This window comes from Gymnogyps californianus, chromosome 27 (genome assembly GCF_018139145.2).
Source record: "Gymnogyps californianus isolate 813 chromosome 27, ASM1813914v2, whole genome shotgun sequence".
NCBI lineage: Eukaryota > Metazoa > Chordata > Aves > Accipitriformes > Cathartidae > Gymnogyps > Gymnogyps californianus.
In genome coordinates, this window is record NC_059497.1 from 5,953,521 (window position 1) to 5,977,657 (window position 24,137).

The window sequence follows — 24,137 nt, forward strand, 5'->3', positions numbered from 1 at the left end:
GCCTTCATCAATGCTGCCTCGTTAGTGGGCAGGAATGCGCTAATTAGAAGGGAGGGGGCCCAGGACTCCTTTCCCAAGGGAGCAAGGGGGGGCCCCGGGGACAGCACAGGGCTGAGCTCGTTCCCCCCCACCCCCCCCCAAATCCCAGGGAAGGTGGGGGGGGGGGCTGGGGCGGTGGGGATGCCCTTTGGGTCAGGGATGCCCCCACCCACCCCACACCCACCAGCCCCCCCCCACGACGGGTGGGGGGCAAGCTCGGCGCACCCCCCAGCCGCCCCCCCTGACGCCGCAGCACTCAGGAGGGGCTCGGGGTGCCACATCTAAAGCACTTTATTGTGTTGGGGGGCTTCACACCAGCGGTGCCCACCCCACGATGGAGGGTGCTGGGGGGGGGGGGGGGGGGGCGGGGGGGTGTTCAGGTCAGGACCCGCCCCTGGCTCCCCTCGCCCCACGCTGAGCCCCTACTCCTTCTTGTTGCCCCACTTGGCCATCTTGTTGTTGATGGGCATCTTCAGGAAGCGGCTGGACTTCATGTAGGCAGCCACCTTCTCCAGGGCCTGCGGGGGCAAGGAGAGCATCAAGGACCCATCCCACCAGGGCACCCCCCACCCTTGGGTGCCCTCAGGGGCCGGGGTCTTTCCCCAAAGGGTGAAGGGCGATGTCCGGGCTGGCACCGCTCACCCCAAAGCGATCCATGAAGTCCTTGAGGTTCTTGAAGGGCTCCAGGCACTTGGGCTCAAAGATGCGGTTCTGCTCCAGCACGTCGAACATGAGGAAGTCCACAAAGGTGAGCTGGGGACGGGGCGGGGGGGACACGGTGAGGACCAGCGTGGGGACAAACCCCCTCCCCAGCCCCTGCCGCCCCCCTCCACGGTCCCGGTGCTACCTTCTCCCCCGCAAACCATTTTCTGTCCCCCAAGAAGTTGGAGAAGAGCTTCAGCTTCCCCGGGAGCTGCTCCAGGTAGCCCGGCTTGAGCTTCTCCTGCAGGAGGAAGGGGTGGAGGGGTGAAGCTGGGCACCCTGGTCCCCCCCACCCCAGGGGACAACACCTTCCCCACGTGGGGTCCCCGATGCTGATGCAACCCAAGGCATGGCCAGGGAGGACCCGGCACGGGTACGGTCGCCCAACCCCGCAGCACAGGGACACTCACGAAGTCGGGGTTGTAGCAGACCATCACCAGGCTCATGCGGAAATCCATGATCTGGTTCTCCAGCATGTCCACGCGGAGGATCTCCTCCTCCGTCTCACCGCCTGCGGGATGGGGAGATGTCAGCGCTGGGGGGGGGTGCCCCCCAACCCAACCCCAACCCAACTCCAAGCCCAACCCAACCCCAACCCCACTCCAACCCCAACTCCAAGCCCAACCCCAACTCCAAGCCCAACCCCAACTCCAAGCCCAACCCTACTCCAACTCCAAGCCCAACCCCAACTCCAAGCCCAACCCCAACTCCAAGCCCAACCCCAACTCCAAGCCCTACTCCAAGCCCAACCCCTACTCCAAGCCCAACCCCTACTCCAAGCCCAACCCTACTCCAAGCCCCAGCCCACCCCAGCACTCACACATCTTGTGCTTGCGGGCGATGTAGCGCATGATGGCGTTGCTCTGCGTCAGTTTGGTGGTGCCATCAATGAAGTAAGGGAGCTGGAGGGGACATCAAGGCATGGGGTCACCAGGGCACGGGCACACCAGGGCACCCACCCCCCATAACACCCCAACCCCCGGCTCGAGACCACCTACGTTGGGGAAGTCCAGCCCCAGCTTCTCCTTCTCATTGATCCATTGACTCTTGTCATAGTCGGGAGCTGGAAGGAGGGGGGACGGGGGGTGTTAGGTGATGCCGTGTGTCCCCCCCAAAAGCCAGAAAGCTTGAGGGTGGCGTGGGGACCCCCCCGGCCCCCCCCTCACCTTCCCCGCAGCTGTAGAGCTTGTCCTCATAGGGTGTCTCGGTGTACTCCAGGAGCAGGCGGATGGCGTGGGCGAGCTGGGGGGGCGGGGAGCCGGCAGGGATCAGCGGGCCCCCCCCCCAAATGCACACACACACCCCCCCGCCATGGGGAAACTGAGGCACGGAGGAGGGCGAGCCTCGCCCCCCCCGCCCCCAGTACCCCCAGCCACCCCACCCCCCCGCAGGCACGGGGGACTCCACAACCCAGTGCGTGCCCCAAAAGCAACGCCCCCCGCCCCCCAAACGCAGGGGGACCCCCGCAACTCCCCCGCAAGACCAAGGGGACCCCCACAGCCCCCTCCCCCCAAGAGCAAGGGGAAGCCCATGCGGGGGGGGGGAGGGGGGAAGCAAGGGGGGGGGTCAGGGCGCTGCACCCCCCCAGGAGAAGGGGCCCCCGGCCGGGGGGGGGGGTGTGGGGTGGGGTGGGGGTGCAGCCCCCAGCCCACTCACGCCGCGGATGTCCCAGTAACCCAAGACCGCCATGGCCGCGCGCGCCGATCGCCGTGCCCCGCCCTCCGATCGCCGTGCCCCGCCCTCCGCGTATCCCGCCCCCCGGCGGCCTCGCTCCGCCCCTTCCCCGGGGGCGGGGCTTAACGCGGAGTGGGGGGTCTTAAAGTGACACGGGCCTGGATGCGGCTGGAGAAGTATTCCCGCCCCCGCATCCTGGGTGGGGTTACGGGGCTCCCCTGTTTACGTTGGGGTGCTCCTTATTCTGGGGGCTCTGCGACACCCCCCCCAAGCTCCATGGGGATCCCCCTTATCCTGGGGGCTCACGGCTTTCCCCCTTTACATTATCCCCCCCCCAAGCTGCATGGGGATCCCCCCTGCCTTTGGGGAGCACGGGTCCCCCCAGTCTGTATGGGAGCCCTCTTATGCTGGGGGGCACGGGACCCCCCCATTGCAACCGCTCCAAGATACATGTGCCCTCCCCCTTATGCTGAGGGGCATGGCCCCCCTCAGGCCCCACTGTGCATGGGAGTCCCTCTTACTCTGGGGGCTCTGCACCCCACCCCCGCTGCATGGGGGGTCCCCCTTACCCGGGGGGCATGATTACCCCCCTTACGTCACCCGGGCTGCATGGGTCGTCCCCCTTATCCTAGGAGGGGAACCCCAGTCTGCATTGGGGTCCCCTAGTCCTGGGAAGGGCATGGGCCCCCCTTGACCCCCCCAGTCTGCATGCGGGGGCGTGAGGCCTCCTTTGCACCCCCCAAGTTGTACGTGGTCCCCTTTATCTTAGGGGGGGGCTTTAGTCCTCCCTTGCAGCCCCCTGGACTGCATGGGGGTCCCCCTGGCTTTGGGGAGCAGGGGTCCCCCAGTCTGCATAGGAACCCCCTTATTGTGGGGGACATGGGTCCCTCTGTGACCCCCCTCAAGCTGCATGGGGGTCCCCCCTTTCAACCTCCTAAACGGCATGGGGGTCTCATTATCCTGGGGGGGCATGGGCCCCCTCTTGGCCCCACAGTCTCCACGGGGGGGTCCCCCTTATCTTGGGGGCAGCATGGGGGAATGGCTTCCCTCCATCCCAGGGTGCAGGAGGGTCCAATAGCCCCCTCCCCTCTTACCCCCCAGGAGTCACCCCCACAAAAAGGGGGTTCCCCACAGCCCCCACCCTTCCCAGCACCCCCGCCGTCCCACGGTGGCTCGATGCACCCTGCGCAGCAGCCAGACAAGGGGGCAGCCCCCCCCACGATTTATTCTGCAGGGGAAGGGGCTGGGGGCAAAGCGGGGGGCATGGGGGGGGGGGGGCACCCCGCTCACTCCTTGGTGTTGCACCACTGTGCCGTGCGCCAGAAAATGGGGGTCTTCATGAAGCGCCCCGACTGCATGTAGGCAGAGATCTTCTCCAGCGCCTGCGGGGAGGAGACGGGATGGGGATGGGAACGGGGACAGGGACACCGGGGTGTCTGGGATGGGGACACTGGGGTGTCTGGGATGGGGATGGGGACACCGGGGTGTCGGGGATGGGGACACTGGGGTGTCTGGGATGGGGATGGGGACACCGGGGTGTCGGGGATGGGGACACTGGGGTGTCTGGGATGGGGATGGGGACACCGGGGTGTCTGGGATGGGGACACTGGGGTGTCTGGGATGGGGATGGGGACACCGGGGGTGTCGGGGATGGGGACACTGGGGTGTCTGGGATGGGGATGGGCACACCGGGGTGTCGGGGATGGGGACACTGGGGTGTCTGGGATGGGGATGGGGACACTGGGGTGTCAGGGATGGGAACGGGGAAACAGAGGTGTTGGGGATGGGAACAAGGACACCAGAGTGTTAGGGATGGGGATGGAGACACCGGGGTGTCAGGGATGGGGACAGAGACAGGGACACTGGGGTGTCGGGGATGGGGCCAGGGACACTGGGGTGCTGGGGACAGGGATGGGGACACCAGGCGTGAGGATGGGGACACCAGGGTGTCGGGGATGGGGACACTGGGGTGTTGGGGATGGTGCCAGGGTCACCCAGGGTGTCGGGGACAGGGCCGGTGACACCGGGGTGTCCCCTCGTGGCCCCGGTCACCTCGAAGCGCTGCAGGAACCGGCCCAGGTTGCCCTGCAGCTCGGGGCACTCGGGGACGAACATGCGGTGCTGGTCCAGCACGTCGTACGCCACGAAGTCCACGAAGGTGAGCTGCGGGGGGTGTGTGTGTGTGACAGGGGGGGTCAGCCCCCACAGAGACACCCCCCCCAAAACCCCCAGCACCCCCCACCTACCTTCTCCCCTGCAAACCACGGCCGGGAGCCCAGGAACCGCGACAGCTCCCGCAGCTTCCCCGGCAGCTGCTCCAGGTACGCCGGCTTCAGCTTCTCCTACACGGGGTGGGGGGCAGAGCAGTGGTGGGGGCTCCCCCCCCCCCCAGCCCCCCCAGCCCCCCAGCCCTCAGGGGCATCACCCCCTGACTGCAGCCAGGCAAGGGGTGCACCCCAACGCACACCGCATGCTGGCCGTGGCTTGATTCGCCTTATCCCCATGTCCCCAGTGGGGTTGGGGACAAGACCCCCGGTGGAGGGGGGGGGGGGGTGTGTCCCCCTATGCCCCCCCCCACCCCACCCCGTGGGGGTACTCACGAAGTCGGGGTTGTAGCAGAGCCGGGCGAAGCTCATGCGGAAATCCATGATCTGGTTCTCCAGCATGTCCACACGCAGCATCTCCTCCTCCGTCTCACCGCCTGTGGGATGGGGAGACATCAGGCCCCCCCCCACCCCCCGGGACACCCCCTGGGTGCTGTGACACCCACCCACCCACCCACACCCCCCCCACCCACCCACACCCCCCCCCGCCCCATCACTCACCCATGTTGTGCTTGCGGGCGATGTAGCGCAGGATGGCGTTGCTCTGCGTCAGCTTGGTGGGGCCGTCGATGAGATAAGGTAGCTGGGGGGGGGGGGATGTAACGGGGGGGGGTGTCAGCCCCAGTGCCCCCCCAGCCCCCTCCCCACACCCCCTCATTCCCTGTCCATCACCTACGTTGGGGAAGTCGAGGCCCAGTTTCTCCTTCTCGCTGGTCCAGTCGCTTGGGCTGAAGTCAGGGGCTGGGGGGGGGGGGGGGCAGAGAGATGGGGGGGGGGGCTCCCCCAGACCCCCCGTCCCCACTCATTGCACCCACAGCAAAGTCATGGGTGGAGGGGGTGTGCAGTGGGGATGTCCCCACTCTGCCCCAGGAGCAGCCACGTGTGTTGTCCCCCCCCAACCCCGGGCACCCTCCCTGGGCGGATAAAGGAGGACATTGAGCAGGGACCAAGGTCCAGGGCGGGGGGGGGGGGCAGAGGTGCCCCCCCCAGACCTGGCAGGAGGAGGATGGGGGGGGGCAAGAGGACAGGCTGCACTTTCCCCCTGCGAAACGGGGCGTTTCTTCTCCTTCGGCTGGTTTCTGACGCAGCACGAACCGGGGTGACAAGGGTCCCGGGGGGGGATGGATGGACGTGGCGGGGGGGGGACACCCACCCTGCTTGCCCCCTCACCTGGGCCGGGGCGGTACTGCCTCTCCTGGTAGGGGGTCTCCGTGTACTCCAGCAGCAGGCGGATGGGGTGGGCCAGCTGGGGGGACACAGCACCCACCTTTTGGCACCCACCAACACCCCCCTGTGTTCCCCAAGACCCCCACCCCCCCCCCCCCCGGGATCCCCAGCACCCCCACACCCCTATCCCCCCCAGCAAGGCATTGTCACCCCCCACCTCCCCCCCCCCCCCCCGCCACTCACCCCACGGATGTCCCAGTACCCCAACGTGACCACCATGATGGCACCCAGCTCTGGCTCTGCAGGGACACGGATGGGGACAGGGGCTGAGCCCCCCCCCCCCCCCAGCACCCTCCCCTTTCCCCTCCCCGCTCGCGTGACCGGGTGCAGGCAGGGTGCCAGGACGTCCCGCCGGCCGTGGGGCCAGCGCTGGGGCTGCCACCCGCCGCTCCGGATCCAGCCCCTGGCACCCCCATCACTTTGGGGACCCCCCCATCCCCAAAGCCAAGCCAGGGAGGGGACCACCCTATGGCAGCAATCTGTGGGGCCACCCTCTTGCTGCCTCAGTTTCCCTCTGGGACCACGATACCTACCCCCCCACCGCATTCCAGTTTAAGTATTTTACTTAAATACTTTATTTTTCATGCTTGGTTGGTTGTTTTTTTTTTTTTTAACTTTTTTTCTTTTTTTTTTTTTGTCGTCGCCATCATGTTTTCCTGGGAGCGTCAGCTGCCGGCTCCGGACCACGGGGGGAGGCAGGACCGGGAATGGGGGGGGATGCAGGGATGGGGTAATGCCCCACCGGGAAGGGCGAAGCCTCATCCAGCCCGATCCGGGCCACAAACAGCTCCTGGGAGCGTGGGGGCCGGGGACACGTGTCACCCCGGCCCCTTTGCCTTCCTCCCTGCGGTGACGAGGAGGATGGAGCATCCTCCACCGGGCACCATCCCCTCCAGCCAGCATCCCGTGTCCCCTGGGCCACCGGGTCCCCACTGATGTGGCATCCCCGTGGGAGGGTGCGAGGAGCCTTGGGGCGCAGAGAGCCCGGGTTTGGGTCCCTGGGGTGCTGCCCGGCTTGTCCCCACGTCCCCATGGGGAGAGAAAGTGGACGGAGAGAGGGGCAGACAATTAAAAAGCATCAGGACCCGGGCCCTGCTGCTGGGCTGGGTGTCCCCACAACGTCCCCACGCCCGGCACTGATGTCCCCCAACCTGTCACCGCGTCTCAAGCCTGGGAGGTGAAACCAGGACCCCCCGGCGGTGCCCGCACCCATGTCACCTCCTGTAGCCTCGTCCCTGGGTCACCAAGCCCGGCAGGGACCAACCCAGCGAGGAGACACCAGTTTAAAAAAAAAACAACAAAAAAAGACAAAAAAAAAAAAAAACAAAAAAAGACAAAAAAAAAACCAACAAAAAAAGACAAAAAAAAAAAACCAAAAAAACCAAGAAACGGAGAGAACCCAGCAGACCCCGACCCCCCCATGGTGGCACCGACGGGGCGCTGGGGACAGCAGCGGGGAGCGTCCCCTTCCCAGGGCGGGAGGTAGCAGGAGGGGGACGGCGGCGAAGCCCTGGAGGGATGACAGCGGGGTGACAGAGGGGTCCCCACAGGATCCGGGGACAAGATCCCAGAGCGGGGGGGGAAAGTCAGTGGGTGCCCAGGGTGGAGGTGATGGTGAGAGCGTCCTCCTCCTGGATGGTCTCCAGCTCCTCGGTCTGCACCGCCTGCGTGATGAGGGTCAGCTCCTGGCACAGCGTCTCGAAGCGGTAGCTCACGCGGATGTCGGGGACGTTGGTACGACGGATGTCGTTGCCCTCCGGACCCTCCTTCAGGTAGTGGGGACCCAGCCAGTAGCTCTTCACCTGGGGAGAAGAGCAAGGAGAAGCTCCCACAGCTGCCTCGTACCCTTGGGTGCTGCCAGCACCCATCGCAGGGTGCTCGGGGGGGGGTGCCCGGTGGGAACGGGGGGGCGCGTTACCTTGTGGGAGAAGCCGCTCATCAGGACGCTGTTGCGGGCCAGCTCGCACATGTCGCAGGAGCTGAGCTTCCAGACCTGGGTGGCGATGCTGTACTCCTCCATCAGCGGCTCCTGGGGGGGGGACACACACACACAACACAGCCTCAGCACCCATCCATGGGCCACCCCCCAGAGAGGATGGGGGTCCCCAGCTTCTCCCACCCTCTCTGGACCGTCAGCATCCTCTGGAGCCCATTGGCATTGCCTTGCTCCTGGCCACCACCAACCCTGTCCTATCACCGTAGCTTGGCTGGTGGCCACCCCGTAGCCTTTTTTGGGGGGGTTGGTGGCCCGTGACTGCCCCCCCCCCAACCGCTCACCTTGGTGAAGTGGAACTGGAGGGGGTCGTCAGTGGAGAGGGAGACCATGAGTCCCCGCGAGAGGTACTCGGGCAGGGGGTTGCGGTGGTAGCTGAGGAAGAGGCTGTTGTTGCTCAGCGGGGACATGGCGATGCCAATCTGCGCCAGGTAGTAGAGGTACTGCAGGACGGGGGCCTGGGGCGGGGGGGACACAGCAGGGTGAGGGGGGGGTCCCAGCCACACACCCGGCCCCCACGGGCACCCCCATCCCCGCTCACCTTGCGGAGCAGCAAGCCATGGGAGATGTTCTCTGAGACCATGAAGCCAGAGACGAGGTGATGGATGGGGCCGGCCTCGCCACAGTGTGGGCGCAGGACGAAGGTGTGGAAGCCTCTCTTCCTGCAACGTGGGGCTGACCATCATCATCTGATCCCCCCCCCAAGACCCTCCCCAGGACGGGTGGAGGTGCCGGGGACCCCAAGATGTCCTTACCGTCGGAGGTGGTTGAGCACCGTCATGTTGGCGTACATGTAGTACAGGTAGTAGGAGTAGGGTGGGTTGTCCTCCTCCACCCAGTTGCCCGGCAAGGGGCTGTCCAGGTTGAAGATGTGATGCTCTGGTTTGGATTCATCATCCACGCTGTCGAAGCCGTCCACCTGCAGGAGAGACAACCCCGGGGTGGGATGGTCACCCCTCCAGCAGGAGATCTGCCCCAGCCCTCAAGCTGGGTCCAGGCTGGGGGTCGCGGGTGTCACCGGTGTCCCCCGTCCCCCTCCCCGGGAGAAGGACGCGGTGCTCACGTGCTCCAGGAAGAGGTGCAGCTCTGGGTGTTGGGCAGGGTTGACGGTGGCCTCGTAGAGGGGCAGGAAGATGTTCTCCAGCATCTCCTGGAAGTTGGCCAACTGCTTCTTCGTCCGGTAGACATCACTGCAGGGGGACAGACCCTACTCAGAGCCGGCTGTCCCATCCCACCCCACCCCAGCCATCAGTGGGGTGTCCTTGGTCTCCCCACCCAGGACATGGCCCCAGTTGAGGGTAGCTGCCCCCCACCCCGTTACTCACAAGAGCCGGGGCACCTGCACGAGCCAGCGGACGTTGTTGGAGTGGACGCGGTGGTTGACGGCCCAGCGGGCCAGCTTGTCCCACTCGTCCCGGGAGCGGCCGTAGATGGAGAGCCGCAGCTCGGCGTTTTGGTACTTGCTCTCCTCCAGGTCGGACATCACCTCCTGCCGGGGAGGGGCAAGTGTCACCCCTCGGCTACCGGGGAGGGGGACCTGGGTGGCATTGCCACCATGGGCATTGGAGGAAGGGAGGGAGATGTGGAGGGTCACCCATCAGGGCCTCTCACCTTGATGATGTGGGCAAAGTACTTCCCTGAGACGCGGTTGTCCGTCTTGATGAAGATCTCCCGCAGGATGGACTCGCCGATGGGATTGTACTTGGCGTTGAACTTGTCAAAGCGGTGGAAGGTGTTGCGGTCCTGGCAGGGGGACGCAGAGGTGAGCTGAGACCCCTCATCACCCCAGAGCCCCCACAACATCCCTATCCAGAGCCCCCAGCATCCCCCACCCCACCCTTGGACAACCCCTGGAGAAGATCCCCCACCCCGGCCAGAGATGGGCTGGGGGCCCTGCTCATCTCCAGGATTTGGGGGTGTCCCCCGTACCGCGTGGACATCCAGCGTGTCCACGCTCAGGTCGTAGGCGGTGAGGTTCATCGTCTCGAAGACTTCCTTGAGCGTCTGCTCCTTGCCCTTCTCCACATGGACGATTTCATCCAGGTGCTTCTTCATGGCCCGCTTGATGAAGCGCAGGAGATGCTTCTGGTTCATGCAGGACGAGGCGTGGATGTGGGTGTCCACCTGCACGGCCAGAGGTGATGCTCAGCCCCGACAGCCTCCAAGTGTTTCGCGGTCAAGCCAGGACCCCCACCACGAGCCGGCGGGTACCTTGCGGATATTGTAGAAGTCGCGGTGGGGCACCTTCTTCTGAGCCGCCAGCTCCTTCATCTCGTTGAGCAGCACGTGCATCTGGAACTTGGAGCTCAGGTACTGCAGCCGGCGGTAGCAGAAGGATTTGCTGCCCGAGGTGGGGAGGGGGCGTCAGTTTGAGGGAGAGGAGGGAGAACATCCAGCCCCGAAAGGCTGGTGCCCACCAGGATGAGGGGACGCGGCTCTGGACTCTTGGACCTCCCTCCCTGTGCATGGCAACCATGAGCGAGGACGGACGCACGGACACGGGAGCTGCACCAGTACCATGTGTCATAGCCACCGCCGTGTCCTCTGGTGCTGTCCCCAAGGTTCTGTCCTCCCCGAGACATCCCCATGGCGGGACCCCCCAAAAATACCCCCATGGTGGGACCCTTCTCCTTACATGGGCCCGTTGATGATCAAAGCCATGAGGAAATTCATGTCGGCGATGAACTCCTGCAGGTCGGGGTACGGCAGGTCCAGCTCCGTGCTCCTGGGTGGGGACAGAGGTGGGTCACACGTGGGGACACGGTCCGGTGGGCTCCCTCCATGCCCCACGCCACCCACTGCAGGCCCCCAGCAAACTCATCGCACCAGTGAGCAACTGCCCCCATGCCTCCCGACTCACTTGTCGGTGAGGTCCTGCTTGGTGTAGACGTGCACCACGCCGTCCACCATCTTCAGCCCGAAGCCCAGATCAGCCGGCATGGTCTGGGGGTCCCACGTCTCGTAGGGGTGCTGCTCGGCAAACGGGGGGTGCACGGGGGCATCTGCGGCCGGGAGACACCCAACGAGACGTGCATCATCGGATGGCTCCCCCAAAGCCCCAGCACCCCATCCCAGCGTGAAAACCCCACCACCCCATGCTCACCGGCGGCCACGGGGGTCTCGGGCACCTCCTCGTAGCCGCGGGTCTCCAGGGGTTTCTCGGAGAGCTCCTGCAGGTACCGGGCGGTGGTTTTGCAGAAGCTCTGCAGCGACAACCCCATGTACTTCTCCCGTAGGAACAACGCCTTCACCACGCTCTTGGCCGCATCCAGAAGGTCCGTGAAGGGCACCTGGGGAGGAGGAGACCAAAATAAAGCAACCCCAAGGTGGGGTTGACACCCTGAAGACCTTCACCCGGTTCTGGTGGGTGGGTGGGTGGGTGGGGGGGGGGGAGGCTCACCCCACACTTCTCCTCCCCGGAGATGGTGACCCGCTGGAACTCCCGCTCCAGCAGCGCCTCCCGCTCCTTGGGGACGTGGTCCACCAGGTCCTCGCTCTGCTCCTTGAAGAGCCTGTGGGTACGGACGGTGGCTGGTGAGAGGGTGACACGGTCTGTCCCCATCCCTGTGTCCCCGTGTGCCCCCCCGGGAGCAGCACCTGCACCGGCCCCGGGGACTGTGTCTAGCCCCAGGGTGGCAGGAGGGTGACCAGGGATGCCACCACCAGGTTTGGGCAGCTGGGTGCCACCCACGTCCCCGCTGGCGGTGGCATGGTGTGTCGTCCCCCCCAGACACATCCCCCAGCCCCACACAAGCACAACGAAAAGTTGGGGGGGGGGGGGGGAGAGGAAGGGGGGAGGACAGAGAACGAAATAACTCGTGACAGAGACAACTCCCAAGCGGAGACAGGAGGGAGGAGGACACGCAGCATCGCACCCCCTGTCTGGGGGGGGGTGACAGGGCCAGGATGGGGTCCTGTGCCACCAGTGGGTTGGGACCCCCCTCCCCCCAACCCCCCCCACCCCTAACCCCCCCCCCCCCCGCTCGGGTGCATTAACCCCTTCAGTGCCAGCGAGAGCAGCCGGGTGGGGACCTTTCAGCTCTGTGTTTGGGGAGGCCAGGTCAAGAGCGGGGCCGGGGGGGGGGTCCCCAATACTGTGTGTGTCGTGTCCCCCCCATGTCCCCGGCCGGTGGCACCGAGCCGGACACTCACTGTAAGTCCGCGGCACTGTCAATTTTCAAGAAGTCCTGTTTGGCTCTGAGCAAAATGTCGGGCTCAAGTCTGGGGACAAGCAGGCAGCGGCGGGGTGGGGTGGGGGACACACGGGGACAGCCGGGGGGGGGGGGTAGGGGGGGGAGAGAGGGGCCGGGGAGAGAAAACACCCCGTTAATGCCGAAAACAACAAAAACCACACAGAAACCAGAAAAAAAATAAATGAAAAAGGGGACACTAAGCGCAACACCCACGGGAGAGAGGACACAGAGCGGGCACAGAGGACTGACAGCCCCCCCCCCCGCCCCAGGGGGCACCCAGGGTGGTGGGTGGTGGTGGTGGCCTGTCCCCATGCGGGGACCCCGTCCCATGGAGGAGGGGGGGGGGACACACACACCACACATGACCTCCCCTCCCGGCTTACTTGACGTCCTGGCTGATCTGGCGTTCGAGGCGCTGCCGCCGCTCCTCCAGCTGCTCGATGGGGCTCTCCTCCGGGAACTCGTAGGGCGCCGTCCGCATCTCGCTCTCGGCCAGCGAGCGGCAGAACAGCTCCTGCCCGGATCATCCCTGTCGTGAGCTGTGCCCGGTCTCAGCCCGCGGGGTCGGGAGGGGGACGGTCGTGGGGGTTTTCCCCCCTCCCCACCCACCCCCCCAAACCAAGCTGGAAAGGTGGGGGGAGGAGGGTTTGGGGTCGTGGGGGGGAGAGGATGGGAGGGGAAGGATGGAGGTGAGACCCCCCCACACACACACACACACAGCCCTGAGGCCTGGCAAACTCGGTGCACGGGACCCACCTCTGCGATCTCCTTGTATTTGCCGTCCATGGAGGTGCGCAGGTCGACGGGGAAATGCTTCAGGCAATGGGGGGTCCCGGGCAGGGAACGTGCCGACTGCAGGGGCCGGGACCCCGGCCCACCCCGCAACTCTGCAGACACCGGTACAACGTGAGCTTGGGGGGGGGGTGGACCCCCCCACCCGGGTAGGGAGGGGTTAATCAGCCCCTCCACAGCCCCACCCCCCACGGAACTGGGATCCTGGTCCCCGAAGTGGTGATGGGGAAACTGAGGCAGCTCGAGGGCAGGAGAGACACCCCCCCCTCTGCCCCCCCCCCCGTGCACTGGGGGGGGCTGTTGGCCCCATCGGGGGGTGTAACGAGCCAGCAGTGTTAATGAATGAGGGGCTCGGGGGTGGGGGGCAGGACCCCTGCTGGCATTGGGGGGGGCAGGACGCTGGGGTCCCCCCCATCACCCCCCCTCCCCCCCCCCCCAGCCGGGCTGCTCCATCCACCCCGTCCCTCTGTCCGCCCCCCCCTCCCCCCAGCGCCAGCGCTACCCCCCCCCCGCCCCGTCCATCCTCCTGCCCCCCCCCAGTCCAGCGTGAAAGGCACCACCACGGGGGGGAGCACCCCCAAACTGCGAGAGAGGGGAGGCAACGTCCTCCCCCCCCAGCAAACAAACCCCATCGCCCCGACCCCCCCCCCGACTCCCCCCCCGAACATCCCCGGCTCCTACCTGCCCCGGGGCCGCCGGGCCGGGGGGGGCTGCCCGGTGTCGTCCCCCCCCCCCCCCGCTGCCACACACCCGGCCCGCGGAGCGCAGGGGAGGGAGGGGGCACAGCATGGGGGGGGGGGAGACCCCGACCTGGCCCCCCCCAGCACCCCCCCGGCATCAGGGGACCCCCCCGAGTGCCAGCACCCTCCTCTGCACCCCCGCACCCACCACCCTCATTGCCAAACTTCACCATAGAGCAAGCTGGGGGGGATGCACTGGAAATCAGGCCCCACTGGTTAAACTGGGGCCACCAGTAAGAGCCACCCACCCAGCACAGCTTGGGGGGTGAACCCAGGCGTCCTGGCCCCCCCCCCCCGACGAGCCTCCCACCCCATTTGCCCCCCGTAGCGCATCCTGCCCACATCACCCAAAGCAGAATGGAGGGGGGCTGGGGAGCAGCCCCCCACCCTGCCCATTGCTGAGGTCTGGGGTGGGGAAACTGAGGCACAACCCGCCGGGCAGGGGGTGCTTCACTGCCCGGTACCCCCCACGCACACGCGCGTGCGAGAGCGTTTCAGCCAGAGCTGCCCTCTCCCCTGCCTCAGTTTCCCCACCACACAGGTACCTGTGGGTGTCCACCCGCGGTGGGTGCCTACCCTCGCTGGGCAGCGGTGGCAGCCGGTGGCACCCCGGCAGGGCTGGTGCCCGTGTCACCCAGGGCTGGGATGGCACCGGTGTCACCCGGGTTGTGCCCGACAGTGCGTCACCCAGGGCATGGCTGGTGCACGGTGACACCCAGGTTGCCCTGTGCCACCGGGACATGCCCATCACCCTGTGCCACCCACCCGGGACACGCCTGCCACCGTGTGCCACCCACGGCCGAGAGCAGCCCTAGTAGCACCCTGAGCCCCCACCAGCAGCAGCGCCAGCCAGGTGCCAACCGCAAGGTGCCACCTCGCCCACCCCACGCCACCATCACCCCCTGCCACCAGACCCCGACAAGCACCCAGTGCCACGCGACCCCCAGCCACGGTGCCAGCCGACACCACCCACGGGATGACACGTGAAGCCGCCCCCCCCTCAACACCAGCACCCTGACCCCCCACAGGGGTCCCACCACCCCGCACCCCCCCAGCCCCGGCACTTCCCTCCCCGCTCCTCCTCCTCCTCCTCCTCCTCCTCCTTCCCGGCACACACCACCCGCTGCGCCACTGCTCCGCCGCAGAGGCCCCCTCACCCTGCGCTGAGGGGGGGGGGACACACAGAAGACACCCCAACACTACTGCACCCCTCAGCCCCCGGCAGCGGGAGGGTCAGCTCAGCAGCCCAGACGCCACGGTGATGGGCACGCCACCCCAAAGCACCCCTAAGCAGCAACCCCCCCCAAACATATACAGCCCCCCCCAAACATATATAGCCCCCCCTCTGTAGCACGCACATCAGGCCCCCCCCCACACTGCAGCATCGCCCCCGGGCTTGGCGTGACCAGCGGCCTGGACCACCCCACGGGTTGCCGGGACCCTGCCGGGGTGTGGGGTGGGGGGATCAGCCCCCACGGGAGGTCAGGGGTGGGGGGGGTGGGGGCTCACCTGCGGGGCTGGGGGCCTGCAGGCTGCCCCGCTTCTTGAAAGGGTACTTGGCCGGGGCGGCCGAGGACATGGCAGCTCCTGGGGCGGCGGTGACGGGGTTGGCAGTGGTGGCGATGGTGGTGGTGGCGGGGTTGGCGGTGGTGGTGACGGGGTTGGCGATGGTAAGCGGGGTTGGCGATGGTGGTGACGGGGTTGGCGATGGTAAGCGGGGTTGGCGGTGGTGGTAGCGGGGTTGGCGGCGGTGGTGGTGGTGGCGGCGGGGGCCCCCGGGGGCCCCGGCGGAGACTCTTACGGCAGCAAGGCGGCAGGGCCGAGCGATGGCTGCCGCTCCCTCCCCTGGTTGATGATTGATGCAGGAAACCCGGGGCTGGACCAAAGTCCCCGGCGGAGCCAGGCCGGAAGCCGGGGCCGAGGAAGAGGATGGGGCGGGAGGAGGATGTGGGCAAGGAGGAGGAAGAGGAGGAGGAGGAGGAGGAGGAAGGTTCTCGGAGCAACCAGCCCTGCTGCAGCGCTGGGCGGGGGCTCGCCCTGAGATGGGTGCTGTGCGCCCCGGGGATGCGGTGCTGAGTGAGACACCCCCCCCCCCCCTCCGGGAACAGCCGTGCCGCCCCCCCACCAAGCAGGCATCGTAGCCTCCCCCCCCAAAGAGGGGGTGTCATACTGCCTGAGAGATGGTATTGGACTCCCCCAAAATGGCAGCGGCACCTCCCACAACAGGGTGCCACCCCCCCCCGAGATGGGCATTGTGCCCCCCCCCCCAAGATAGGCATTGTGCCCCCCCCGAAGACAGGGTGTCATTCCCCACCCCCCCACCCCCCAGACACGGGCATCATCCCCATCAGAGTCGGGGTACCGCACCCCCAAAGCGGCAGCTCTGTACCCCCCGGCTGGGCACTGCACCCCCCAACAGGCATCTTCACCCCCGGGATGGGCATCCCCCTCCCCAGGGTGGGCGCTGTGCCCCCCAACACAGACCGTCGCCCCCCCCCCCCCCCATTAGACATTGTACCCCCCAAAAAAGACTGAGTACCCCCAAAATGGGGCATCGCCTCCTCCAAGATGAGCATCCCCCCCCTCACATGGGGTACCGCACCCCAAAAGAGGGGACTCACACTCCGTCACCAGCCCCCCCCCCCCCCCCCAAACACACCCTGCAAGGGGGGGGCTGGGTGCCCTCAGCACCCACAGGGGATGTCCCCCAGGGGGGTAACAGCATAGGGCCTGACACCCCCAGCCCCCCAAACCCCCCCTTGCCCCCCAGCCAAGCTGGAGTCACCATCATACAGGGGACCCCCCCCCACCCCAGAAGCAGGACCCGGCTGTGGGGGTGCCGGGGGGTGTCACCTCCTTGCCCACGCGTCCCTACCTACGCCAGTGGCTCCCGGTGCCGCGACCTCGAGTGCCGGGGACGGGTTTGGGTGGGTGCTGGGGAGGCGTTTGGGTGGGTGCCGGGCTGTGTCCCCACCGAGCGCCCGGCCGAGTCCCCTAATCCGGCACCGGAGCAGGGGGGGTATTTTTAGCCGCTGCCGGAGCGAGGGAATGCCACCCGCCAGGGCCCGTCCCACACCCCCCCACTCCCCCCCCCGTGTCCCCCACCCCATCCCGCTGTCCCACGGAGGGCGAAAGGGGACAGTGAGGTGACGCCACCCGTCAGGGCCACCTCTGTGCCAGGCTGGGGGGGCACAACTGCCATCGGGGAGGGGGGGGACAGTAGGGACACCCAGCTTGAGCTCTGGGCTATGGGCGAAAGCTGTGTCCCCTCCCCAGCACCGTCCGTCCCCCCACTGTGACACCAGCTGGGGGGTGTGGGGGGGTGTTGGTATTTTAATTGGACCCCCTTCATTAGCGCCAAGTTAATTAGAGGCTCAGAAGGGGCTTTGTGTCCGAGGGGACAGCAGGGACAGACTGTCCCCATGCCACCGCGGATGGCAGGGATGGCAGGGGGGAGCTTGGGGCGGGGGGGGACACATGCCAGGTGGGATGTGGGGACACCAGTAAGGGGACGTAGAGACCCCAGTGACCCTGTGGGGTGCAGGGATTTAGGGGAACTTAAACCCAAATACCGGGGACCCGCAGCACCTTTGGGGGGACCCGACACCCTAACCCAGGGCTGCCGGTGGGTCCCCCCTGCGGTGCCACCCCTGCACCCAAAATCAGCCCTGGCAGGACAGGGTGGGGGCTCCCACCTGCCCCCCTGGGGTGTGGGGGGACCCTGTGGTCCTGCTGGCCCGGGGGATGGGTGCTGGGCTGGGGAGGGGGGTACTGAGCCCAGGGGGAGGGGGAGGGGAAAGAGGAGGAGGAGGAGGAGGAAGGCTGAGCGCACGATCCCATTAAAGAGCTTAGGCAGTAGGAGGGCGAGGGGCAGCACCCAGCAGGGCAGGATTAGGGGGGCTCGTTACCCACCCGGGGTAATTAGCTCCCTTTCCCCTGCAGGAGAAATCCCCCAGCGCCGCCGTCCCCCTGCCACCGCCCCCGCAGCTCCCGGGGACCCCGCGGCTCCCGGGGTTCGGGGGGGTGACAGGAGCAGGGGGCTGACCCCATCCCCAATGCCAACCCAGCACATGGGGGAACACAGCCCACGGACACGAGGGGTGCCCCAAACCCACGTACCCCCCTGAGCCATCCCGGGGGACACGAGGCGTCCCCGTCCCCCGCGGGCAGGGGGTGTCACGCCGCCTGTCCCCTTACATAAAGCCCTGTGCCCACCTCCCCGAGATGCTCCGTCTTTTTTTTTTTTTTTCCTGAGCCCTAATCTTTGCCATCTTGGGCTAATTGGATTTCCTGGGTCACATGGTGAGATAAAAAGTCCCCAAATCCCACGGTCCAAAAAAATCAGGTTATCCATGGGGAATTAAGGGAGAGAGCGGGGGGCAGCCGGCCCGCGAGGACCCACCGAGCTCTGCCTGCTGCGGGACACCCCGACATCGGAGCGGCGGGTACCCGGCTCGGCCTTTCGGGGCTCCTCTTTCTCCCCGCATCGCCCACCGCCCGCCCCTGGGGTGCGCGCGCCGTTCCCCGCGGAGAGCTGGAAGAGCCTGGGGACCTAGAGGAGCTCGAGGCGTTAGAGGAGGAAGACGAGGCCATGGGGAGCGGGGCCAGCGCGGAGGACAAGGAGATGGCCAAGAGGTCCAAGGAGCTGGAGAAGAAGCTCCAGGAGGACGCAGACAAGGAGGCCAAGACGGTCAAGTTGCTCTTGCTTGGTAAGGGTGGAGGGGACGTCCCTGGGAGGAAGCGGGAGGTGTCCCCCTGTCCCCACCTGGCATGGGGGACCCCCTTGATGCTGGGGGGGGGATGTGGCCGCTGGGGACAAGCAAGAGGGGCAAAAGCAACCAGGGACAGGGACAGGCTGTCCCCAACCCCGTCAGCTCCTCATGCTCTGCTTTTCTTCGTCCCAAGGAGAGCCCCTTCCCTGCAGCTCGTTAGTTAGCCCTCGTTAGCCTGACGAGTTGCCATTAGCGAGCAGAGGTTGTCCCACCAGCTGGATGTCCCCCAGGGTTGTGCCTGGGAAGAGCCGAGGGTGGCATCAGCTCTTGGTGGCGACTAGATGGGTGGCGGGGACGAAGGGGACAGCGTGGGGACGGGGAAGAGACCAGGACACCGGGTCCCACCCGGGCCGGGCACATCCCAGGGGGGGTCAGCAAGACCCCCGCGAGCTGCTGCCACCAGCACCCCCAAACCCTGCTGCTGGGTGCAGGGCGGGAGGGGACAGTCCCTTGGGGGACCCCTCGCACCCCGCTTGGGCAGCGGGGTGACCCCACGAGGAGACATCGGGGCCCCGTGGGGCAGGGACCGGCGGCAGGAGCTTATCCAGGTGGGGGGGCCGGGGTCAAGGCGATTAGCACCCTAATTCTAAGCAGCTTCCTGCGCTGCCCTAAGCCGCTTACAGCACCGAAGCCATTGCCGGCGGTGCCTGCGGCGGGCGGGAGGTGTGGGACCCCGGGGACTGGCAGCCCGGTGGGTCCCCACCACCCCTGGGGGTCCCCGAGGTGTGGTCCAGCTCTGGGTGTAAGGGGTGACAGGAGGTGGCATGGGGACGATGGCACTGGGGGGAGGAGGATGGGCTGGGTGTCCGGCTAGGGGAGAGTGGAGCAGGAGGGAGAGCGGCTCCGGTCCCCGCAGTGGTGCCCATCACTGTGGCATCAGGCCTGCGGTCTGTCCCACCCTGGCCAGTGCTAAGGTGTCCTCCCACCCTTTTCCAGGGGCTGGAGAGTCGGGCAAGAGCACCATCGTGAAGCAGATGAAGTGAGTATGGCCTGAGGCACCCGGGGGGGGGTCACCAGGATGAGCCCAACCCTTGGACAGCCCCGGCTGGGACACCGGGGGTGGTGGGACCTCCCCATGTCATGCTGGTGGTGGCACCCTGCTGATTCCCAGGGTGGGGTGATGCTGGGAGGGAGGAGGGGGTAGCCCAGGGTGCTGGAGCTTGGGGCTGATGCCTCTGTGGGGCCCCCCCCCGTCCCCCCCAGGATCATCCACCAGGATGGCTACACGCCTGAGGAGTGCATGGAGTTCAAGGCCATCATCTACGGCAACATCCTGCAGTCCATCCTGGCCATCATCCGCGCCATGTCCACGCTGGGCATCGACTACGCCGAGCCATCCCGCGCGGTCAGTCGGGGCGGTCGTCCCCGTGTCGTCCCCCCCCCCAAATCCCACCGCGCCGACCGAGGGGATGCGGGGCCGGGGAGCCCCCGGAGCCGGGGTCCGTAGCGGCCCCGTGCTGCCCCCCCCCCCCAGCCCCCTGCCCAGCCCTGGGGGCTTTTTGGGGGACAGCGGCCACGGGTGGGATGGTGGCAAAGGGTCCCTCTTGCAGGATGATGGCCGGCAGCTCTTCAACCTGGCCGACTCCATCGAGGAGGGCACCATGCCCCCCGAGCTGGTCGACTGCATCAAGAAGCTGTGGAAGGACGGGGGGGTGCAGGCTTGCTTCGAACGAGCCGCCGAGTACCAGCTCAACGACTCGGCCTCGTAGTGAGTGGGGTCACCAGCCGAGGGGGGGGGACAGGGACGTGCCTGGGGACACCCCCCCCCGCCCCAGCTGCTCATTGCCATTTCCAACCCAGCCTGGCAAAATCAATCCCCTCCCTGGTCCTGGGAATACCTTGGGGCTGCCGTCCTCCATCCCACCGGTGCCGTCCTCCATCCCACCGCTGCCATCCTCCATCCCACCGGTGCCAGTGGGCTGCAGCCCCCCGCCGTGCCCCCCCCCAATGTCCCTGCAGCCCCCCAGCTCCCCCAGGAATGGCACTGTCTTGGAGTCCCGGTGTTTGGCAGAGCTCAGCCCCCCAACCATCCCCAAAAAGGCATCGAGGGGGGGGACGGGGACAACACCGGGACACGGGCAGCCCCTCGGCAGCAGGTCACATCCCCTCCTGTCCCCCCCCCAGTTACCTGAACCAGCTGGACAGGATCACGGCCCCCGGTTACCTCCCCAACGAGCAGGACGTGCTGCGATCTCGAGTGAAGACCACGGGCATCATCGAGACCAAGTTCTCGGTCAAAGACCTGAATTTCAGGTGGGTGGGTGGCCCCCCACCCCATCATCCCCCCCCAGCCCCAACGGTGAGGAGGGGGTTTGGGGGTGAACCTGATGCTCCAGGGACCCCCAACCCTGCCTGGAGCAGCAGGGATGGTCGGTCGCTGCATCCCTGACACCGCCGAGGACAGGGTGCTGGGACCATCGCGTAGGGAGGTGGCAGGACCAGAAGTGTCACCACCCCCCCCCCCACACACACCATCCTTGTCCCCTCCCCAGGATGTTCGACGTGGGAGGGCAGAGATCGGAGCGCAAGAAGTGGATCCACTGCTTCGAGGGGGTGACCTGCATCATCTTCTGCGGGGCGCTGAGCGCCTACGACATGGTGCTGGTGGAGGACGATGAAGTGGTGGGTCGGGGTCCCAGAGGTGCCCGGCCATAGCTCGGCAGCTGAGGGGGAGAGGAGCCGGGTGCTTCGAGGGGGTGACAGAGGGAGGGAGGGAGGGGGCCAACACTCTGTGCCATCTGATGCTCCGGGAAAGGGGTGGGAGACGCGGGATGGAGCTGGCTCCCACCCAGTTGCACCCAGTAAACGTCTCAGCACTTACTCTGGGGCACAAGCAGCCCAACCAAGGCAAAACGAAGGTCCTGGGGCCGCGCGTTCGCCCTCCCCGCTGCCCACGAGGAAATCCCCGGTCCTTCCGAGCAGCCAAGGGCAAAGCAGCTCCCGCCGCCGACCTCCTCCCGAGAGCCACCGTCCCACCAGGGAACGCTTCCACGTGCAGCAAAACCACCCGAGCAAAACCCAAAGGAGCCGGCCCCGGCGCAGGAGGGGAGGAAGAGAGGCGAACCGGTCTCAACGAAGGAAAATCTCGCACCAGAAGCACCTCTTGCCTCGCCGTGCCCTCCGAGGCGGGCAGGGAAGCAGCAATAAGGGGCAGCTTTCACCCTCCCGGCAAGCGGCAGCGGGGAGAAGTACGGCACAAGGTCATTAAGCGAAGCCCTCCGGGTGCCCAGCTCCGGCAGAGCTGCTGCTCCGGCACCAGGGGAAAGCAGCTTCGAGGGCAGAGGTCTGGAAAGGAGGAACACGACAGCCCCGAAACGGGTCGTTTCTCAGAAGAAATAAAGGGGTGAAGATGAGCAGAGCAGGAGAAGCAGGCTGCCTCCTCCCCTGCCTAGGGGACTGCGGCAAAGCATCCTCGCTGGCATCTCCTACGGCGGCCGATCCCGCAGACGCTTCCCGGCGCTCTGGGGTCCAAACGCCTTCGCCAGGAGCTGGGCCAGGGTCGGGGTCCGCCAGCCCTGGGGCTCGCCAAGGCCGGGCAGGAGCACGCAGCCCTTCCTCAGCCATGAAGCAGCAGCGGGTGTAAGGCACGTGGGGGAAGGCGAGAGCGTCTTTCCCATCCGAGGCCTCAGGAGAGGCCGTAACGCTTCCCCCGGGCAGGATGGAGCAGGATTTTGGCCAAAGCCGGCCCTGCAGGCGCCCTGCTCGCTGAAGCCATACAGAAAAGCTGCTGCAGTGGGAAGGTGGACAAGGCAAAAACATCCCTGTCACCCCTACAGAGCCTGCCTGCTGCCGTACAAAGGTGGAGGAGATCCGCCTTCCGTCAGCACAGCAGCAAAAGCCCGCGGTCGGACTCAGCTCCAGCTGGATGGAGCCTCTTCCTCCCGAGGATGCTCCTGCAGCAACCTAGAAACAGCACATCTGATTTAAAGCCAGAGCTTTTCCTCTTCCCTTCTCCTTTCCGAAGCTGCGGATAACGGCCGGGGCCGCGGTCCAGCAAGAGCATCCCGCAGCACGGCCTGGGCGATGGGGATGGCAGCTTGACATCCCAGCAGGGCTGGGAGGTCTCCCCGGATAATTTTCCCAGCACGATCACTGTAATCCTTCATTTCTGAACACCCCAGAAGCTGCCAGGAGGGATCGGAGCATCGCGCTGCCCGGAGCTGCTTCACGCCGCTCCCTATCCCGAGCACCACCTGGATTTATCCGGGTTGCTCGCACCACGGCACGGGGGGGGTTTCGGATGGGCAAGAGGGACTCTGGGTGCAGGCAGGGGACAGGCAGCAGAGCCATTTGGCGCTGCGGCAAACAGGAGCATCCCCGGCAGCACGGGGAAAAGCTCACGTCTCGGGAATGGCGGGGTTTGGGGGGCTGCAATGGCCAAAAGGGGTTTGTAAATTAATTACACACCCGGCGCTTCGTGCCAACGAGCCTGTTCGCTTGCAGAACCGCATGCACGAATCCCTGCACCTATTCAACAGTATATGCAACCACAAGTTCTTTGCCGCCACGTCCATCATCCTCTTCCTCAACAAGAAGGACCTTTTCGAGGAAAAGATCAAGAAAGTCCATCTCAGCATTTGCTTCCCAGATTACGACGGTGAGTCGGTTCGTTCCCCCTCCTCGAGACCCCAACCCCCAAACCACGGTCTCCAGCGGGGAGCCGTGTCATCCCAACGCGGACACAGCGTCTCGGGTTCAGGTTATGCTGGATCAAAGTCAAGTCCCTGGAGGTAGGAACGGAGGAGAGGGCAGATGTGGCCTCGGGAAGGTGTTTGGAAGGATTGAAATGGGATAAAATGGCGCTTTTTTAAATTGCTTTGCTAGGTGCAGTGGCCACCCAGGCCTTCTCCTCCTCCTCCTCCTCCTCCTCTTCCTCCTCTGGAGGGAGATTTCAGAGCTAGCTCTTAAAGACAAGCCTTAAGCATCCCCTGGTCCTCGCCCAGCTCTGATGATCATCTCCCACGGGAGCAGCTCGGCGGCAGCAGCATCGTTTCCTCCCTCCGCAGGTCCCAACACGTTCGAAGACGCAGGAAATTACATCAAGACCCAGTTCCTTGATCTCAACATGCGAAAGGACGTGAAGGAGATCTACAGCCACATGACCTGTGCCACAGACACGCAGAATGTCAAATTCGTCTTTGACGCCGTCACGGATGTCATCATCAAAGAGAACCTCAAGGACTGCGGCCTCTTCTGAGCAGCCGGGTGGCAGGTACCTGAGAAACGGTTCTTTAACCACAAAAGAAAAAAAAAAAAAAGGGGTTGGGGAAGGGGAGGGGGGGACGAGGATGCGGCAGAGCCCGCTCCATCCCGCTCTGCAGGGCGATGGGACGTGGGTGTCCCCCCCCCTCCCCAGGCTTTGCCATCAAACGTGGCCTGGAAGTCCCTGCCGGCAGAGCAGGGGAGGGGAGGATGCGCTGGGACTAGCGAGGACCGGGGGGGGTTTGGGGGTCCCACCAGCCCCAGGGGGAGGTCAGCGTCCCCGTGCAGAGCTCCGGTGGGGTTCAGTTCCCTTCCCCAGCAGCCTCCCAAAGCGGGGTGAGCCTCAGCCCGGTTATTACGTTGAACTCGTTTTGTCAGACGGCTTCACACCCTCGCACGCGGAGCGAGATGAAACCGGCAGATTATAACCCAAATGATGCAGCTGAGCAAGATCGAAGCATTTTATCTCGGGGCCTCCT

The 24,137-nt window shown here is 66.2% G+C and overlaps 4 protein-coding genes across 4 annotated transcripts; 1 reads left to right on the forward strand and 3 right to left on the reverse strand.

The window, feature by feature from the left end:
- Window positions 1–461: 461 nt before the first annotated feature.
- On the reverse strand, window positions 462–1,592 carry LOC127026116 (glutathione S-transferase Mu 5-like). Its single transcript, XM_050911183.1, has 5 exons — window positions 1,562–1,592; window positions 1,152–1,252; window positions 887–982; window positions 682–792; window positions 462–557 (listed from the first exon to the last, which is right to left on the reverse strand). The coding sequence occupies exons 1-5, from the start codon at window positions 1,590–1,592 to the stop codon at window positions 462–464; spliced, it is 435 nt and encodes a 144-aa protein (XP_050767140.1).
- LOC127026184 (glutathione S-transferase 2-like) lies at window positions 1,188–6,200 on the reverse strand. The gene is made up of 12 exons (XM_050911296.1): window positions 6,150–6,200; window positions 5,910–5,985; window positions 5,416–5,480; window positions 5,241–5,322; window positions 5,016–5,116; window positions 4,662–4,757; window positions 4,468–4,578; window positions 3,706–3,797; window positions 1,908–1,983; window positions 1,740–1,804; window positions 1,562–1,643; window positions 1,188–1,252 (listed from the first exon to the last, which is right to left on the reverse strand). Exons 1-11 carry the CDS (start codon window positions 6,183–6,185, stop codon window positions 1,610–1,612), a joined length of 834 nt encoding a protein of 277 aa, XP_050767253.1. The 5' UTR covers window positions 6,186–6,200; the 3' UTR covers window positions 1,188–1,252; window positions 1,562–1,609.
- A 1,279-nt stretch (window positions 6,201–7,479) lies between these two features.
- AMPD2 (adenosine monophosphate deaminase 2) lies at window positions 7,480–15,230 on the reverse strand. Its single transcript, XM_050911292.1, has 18 exons — window positions 15,194–15,230; window positions 12,909–13,039; window positions 12,536–12,666; window positions 12,112–12,180; window positions 11,360–11,471; window positions 11,063–11,249; window positions 10,820–10,961; window positions 10,595–10,684; window positions 10,171–10,300; window positions 9,889–10,083; window positions 9,571–9,702; window positions 9,285–9,448; window positions 9,023–9,149; window positions 8,715–8,878; window positions 8,501–8,621; window positions 8,244–8,417; window positions 7,885–7,995; window positions 7,480–7,768 (listed from the first exon to the last, which is right to left on the reverse strand). The coding sequence occupies exons 2-18, from the start codon at window positions 12,936–12,938 to the stop codon at window positions 7,553–7,555; spliced, it is 2,295 nt and encodes a 764-aa protein (XP_050767249.1). The 5' UTR covers window positions 12,939–13,039; window positions 15,194–15,230; the 3' UTR covers window positions 7,480–7,552.
- Window positions 15,231–18,275: 3,045 nt separating this feature from the next.
- On the forward strand, window positions 18,276–23,653 carry GNAT2 (G protein subunit alpha transducin 2). The gene is made up of 8 exons (XM_050911232.1): window positions 18,276–18,393; window positions 19,393–19,435; window positions 19,660–19,801; window positions 20,007–20,164; window positions 20,581–20,709; window positions 20,949–21,078; window positions 22,900–23,053; window positions 23,463–23,653. Exons 1-8 carry the CDS (start codon window positions 18,276–18,278, stop codon window positions 23,651–23,653), a joined length of 1,065 nt encoding a protein of 354 aa, XP_050767189.1.
- Window positions 23,654–24,137: the final 484 nt, after the last annotated feature.

Coding starts and splice junctions, on each gene's coding strand:
- LOC127026116 (XM_050911183.1), bottom strand. CDS start 1,592: ATGCGCTACATCGCCCGCAAGCACAAGATGT. Junction 793..886: donor AATGGTTTGCGGGGGAGAAG/GTAGCACCGGGA, acceptor CCCCGTCCCCAG/CTCACCTTTGTGGACTTCCT. Junction 558..681: donor ACTTCATGGATCGCTTTGGG/GTGAGCGGTGCC, acceptor TTGCCCCCGCAG/GCCCTGGAGAAGGTGGCTGC.
- LOC127026184 (XM_050911296.1), bottom strand. CDS start 6,185: ATGGTGGTCACGTTGGGGTACTGGGACATCCGTGGG. Junction 5,986..6,149: donor GGTACTGGGACATCCGTGGG/GTGAGTGGCGGG, acceptor GTGTCCCCCCAG/CTGGCCCACCCCATCCGCCT. Junction 4,758..5,015: donor TCTGCTACAACCCCGACTTC/GTGAGTACCCCC, acceptor CACCCCGTGTAG/GAGAAGCTGAAGCCGGCGTA.
- AMPD2 (XM_050911292.1), bottom strand. CDS start 12,938: ATGGACGGCAAATACAAGGAGATCGCAGAG. Junction 12,181..12,535: donor CAGATCAGCCAGGACGTCAA/GTAAGCCGGGAG, acceptor GCTTGTCCCCAG/ACTTGAGCCCGACATTTTGC. Junction 9,150..9,284: donor GTGCAGGTGCCCCGGCTCTT/GTGAGTAACGGG, acceptor GTCCCCCTGCAG/TGATGTCTACCGGACGAAGA.
- GNAT2 (XM_050911232.1), top strand. CDS start 18,276: ATGGGGAGCGGGGCCAGCGCGGAGGACAAGGAGATGGCCAAGAGGTCC. Junction 18,394..19,392: donor GGTCAAGTTGCTCTTGCTTG/GTAAGGGTGGAG, acceptor ACCCTTTTCCAG/GGGCTGGAGAGTCGGGCAAG. Junction 20,165..20,580: donor CTCAACGACTCGGCCTCGTA/GTGAGTGGGGTC, acceptor TCCCCCCCCCAG/TTACCTGAACCAGCTGGACA.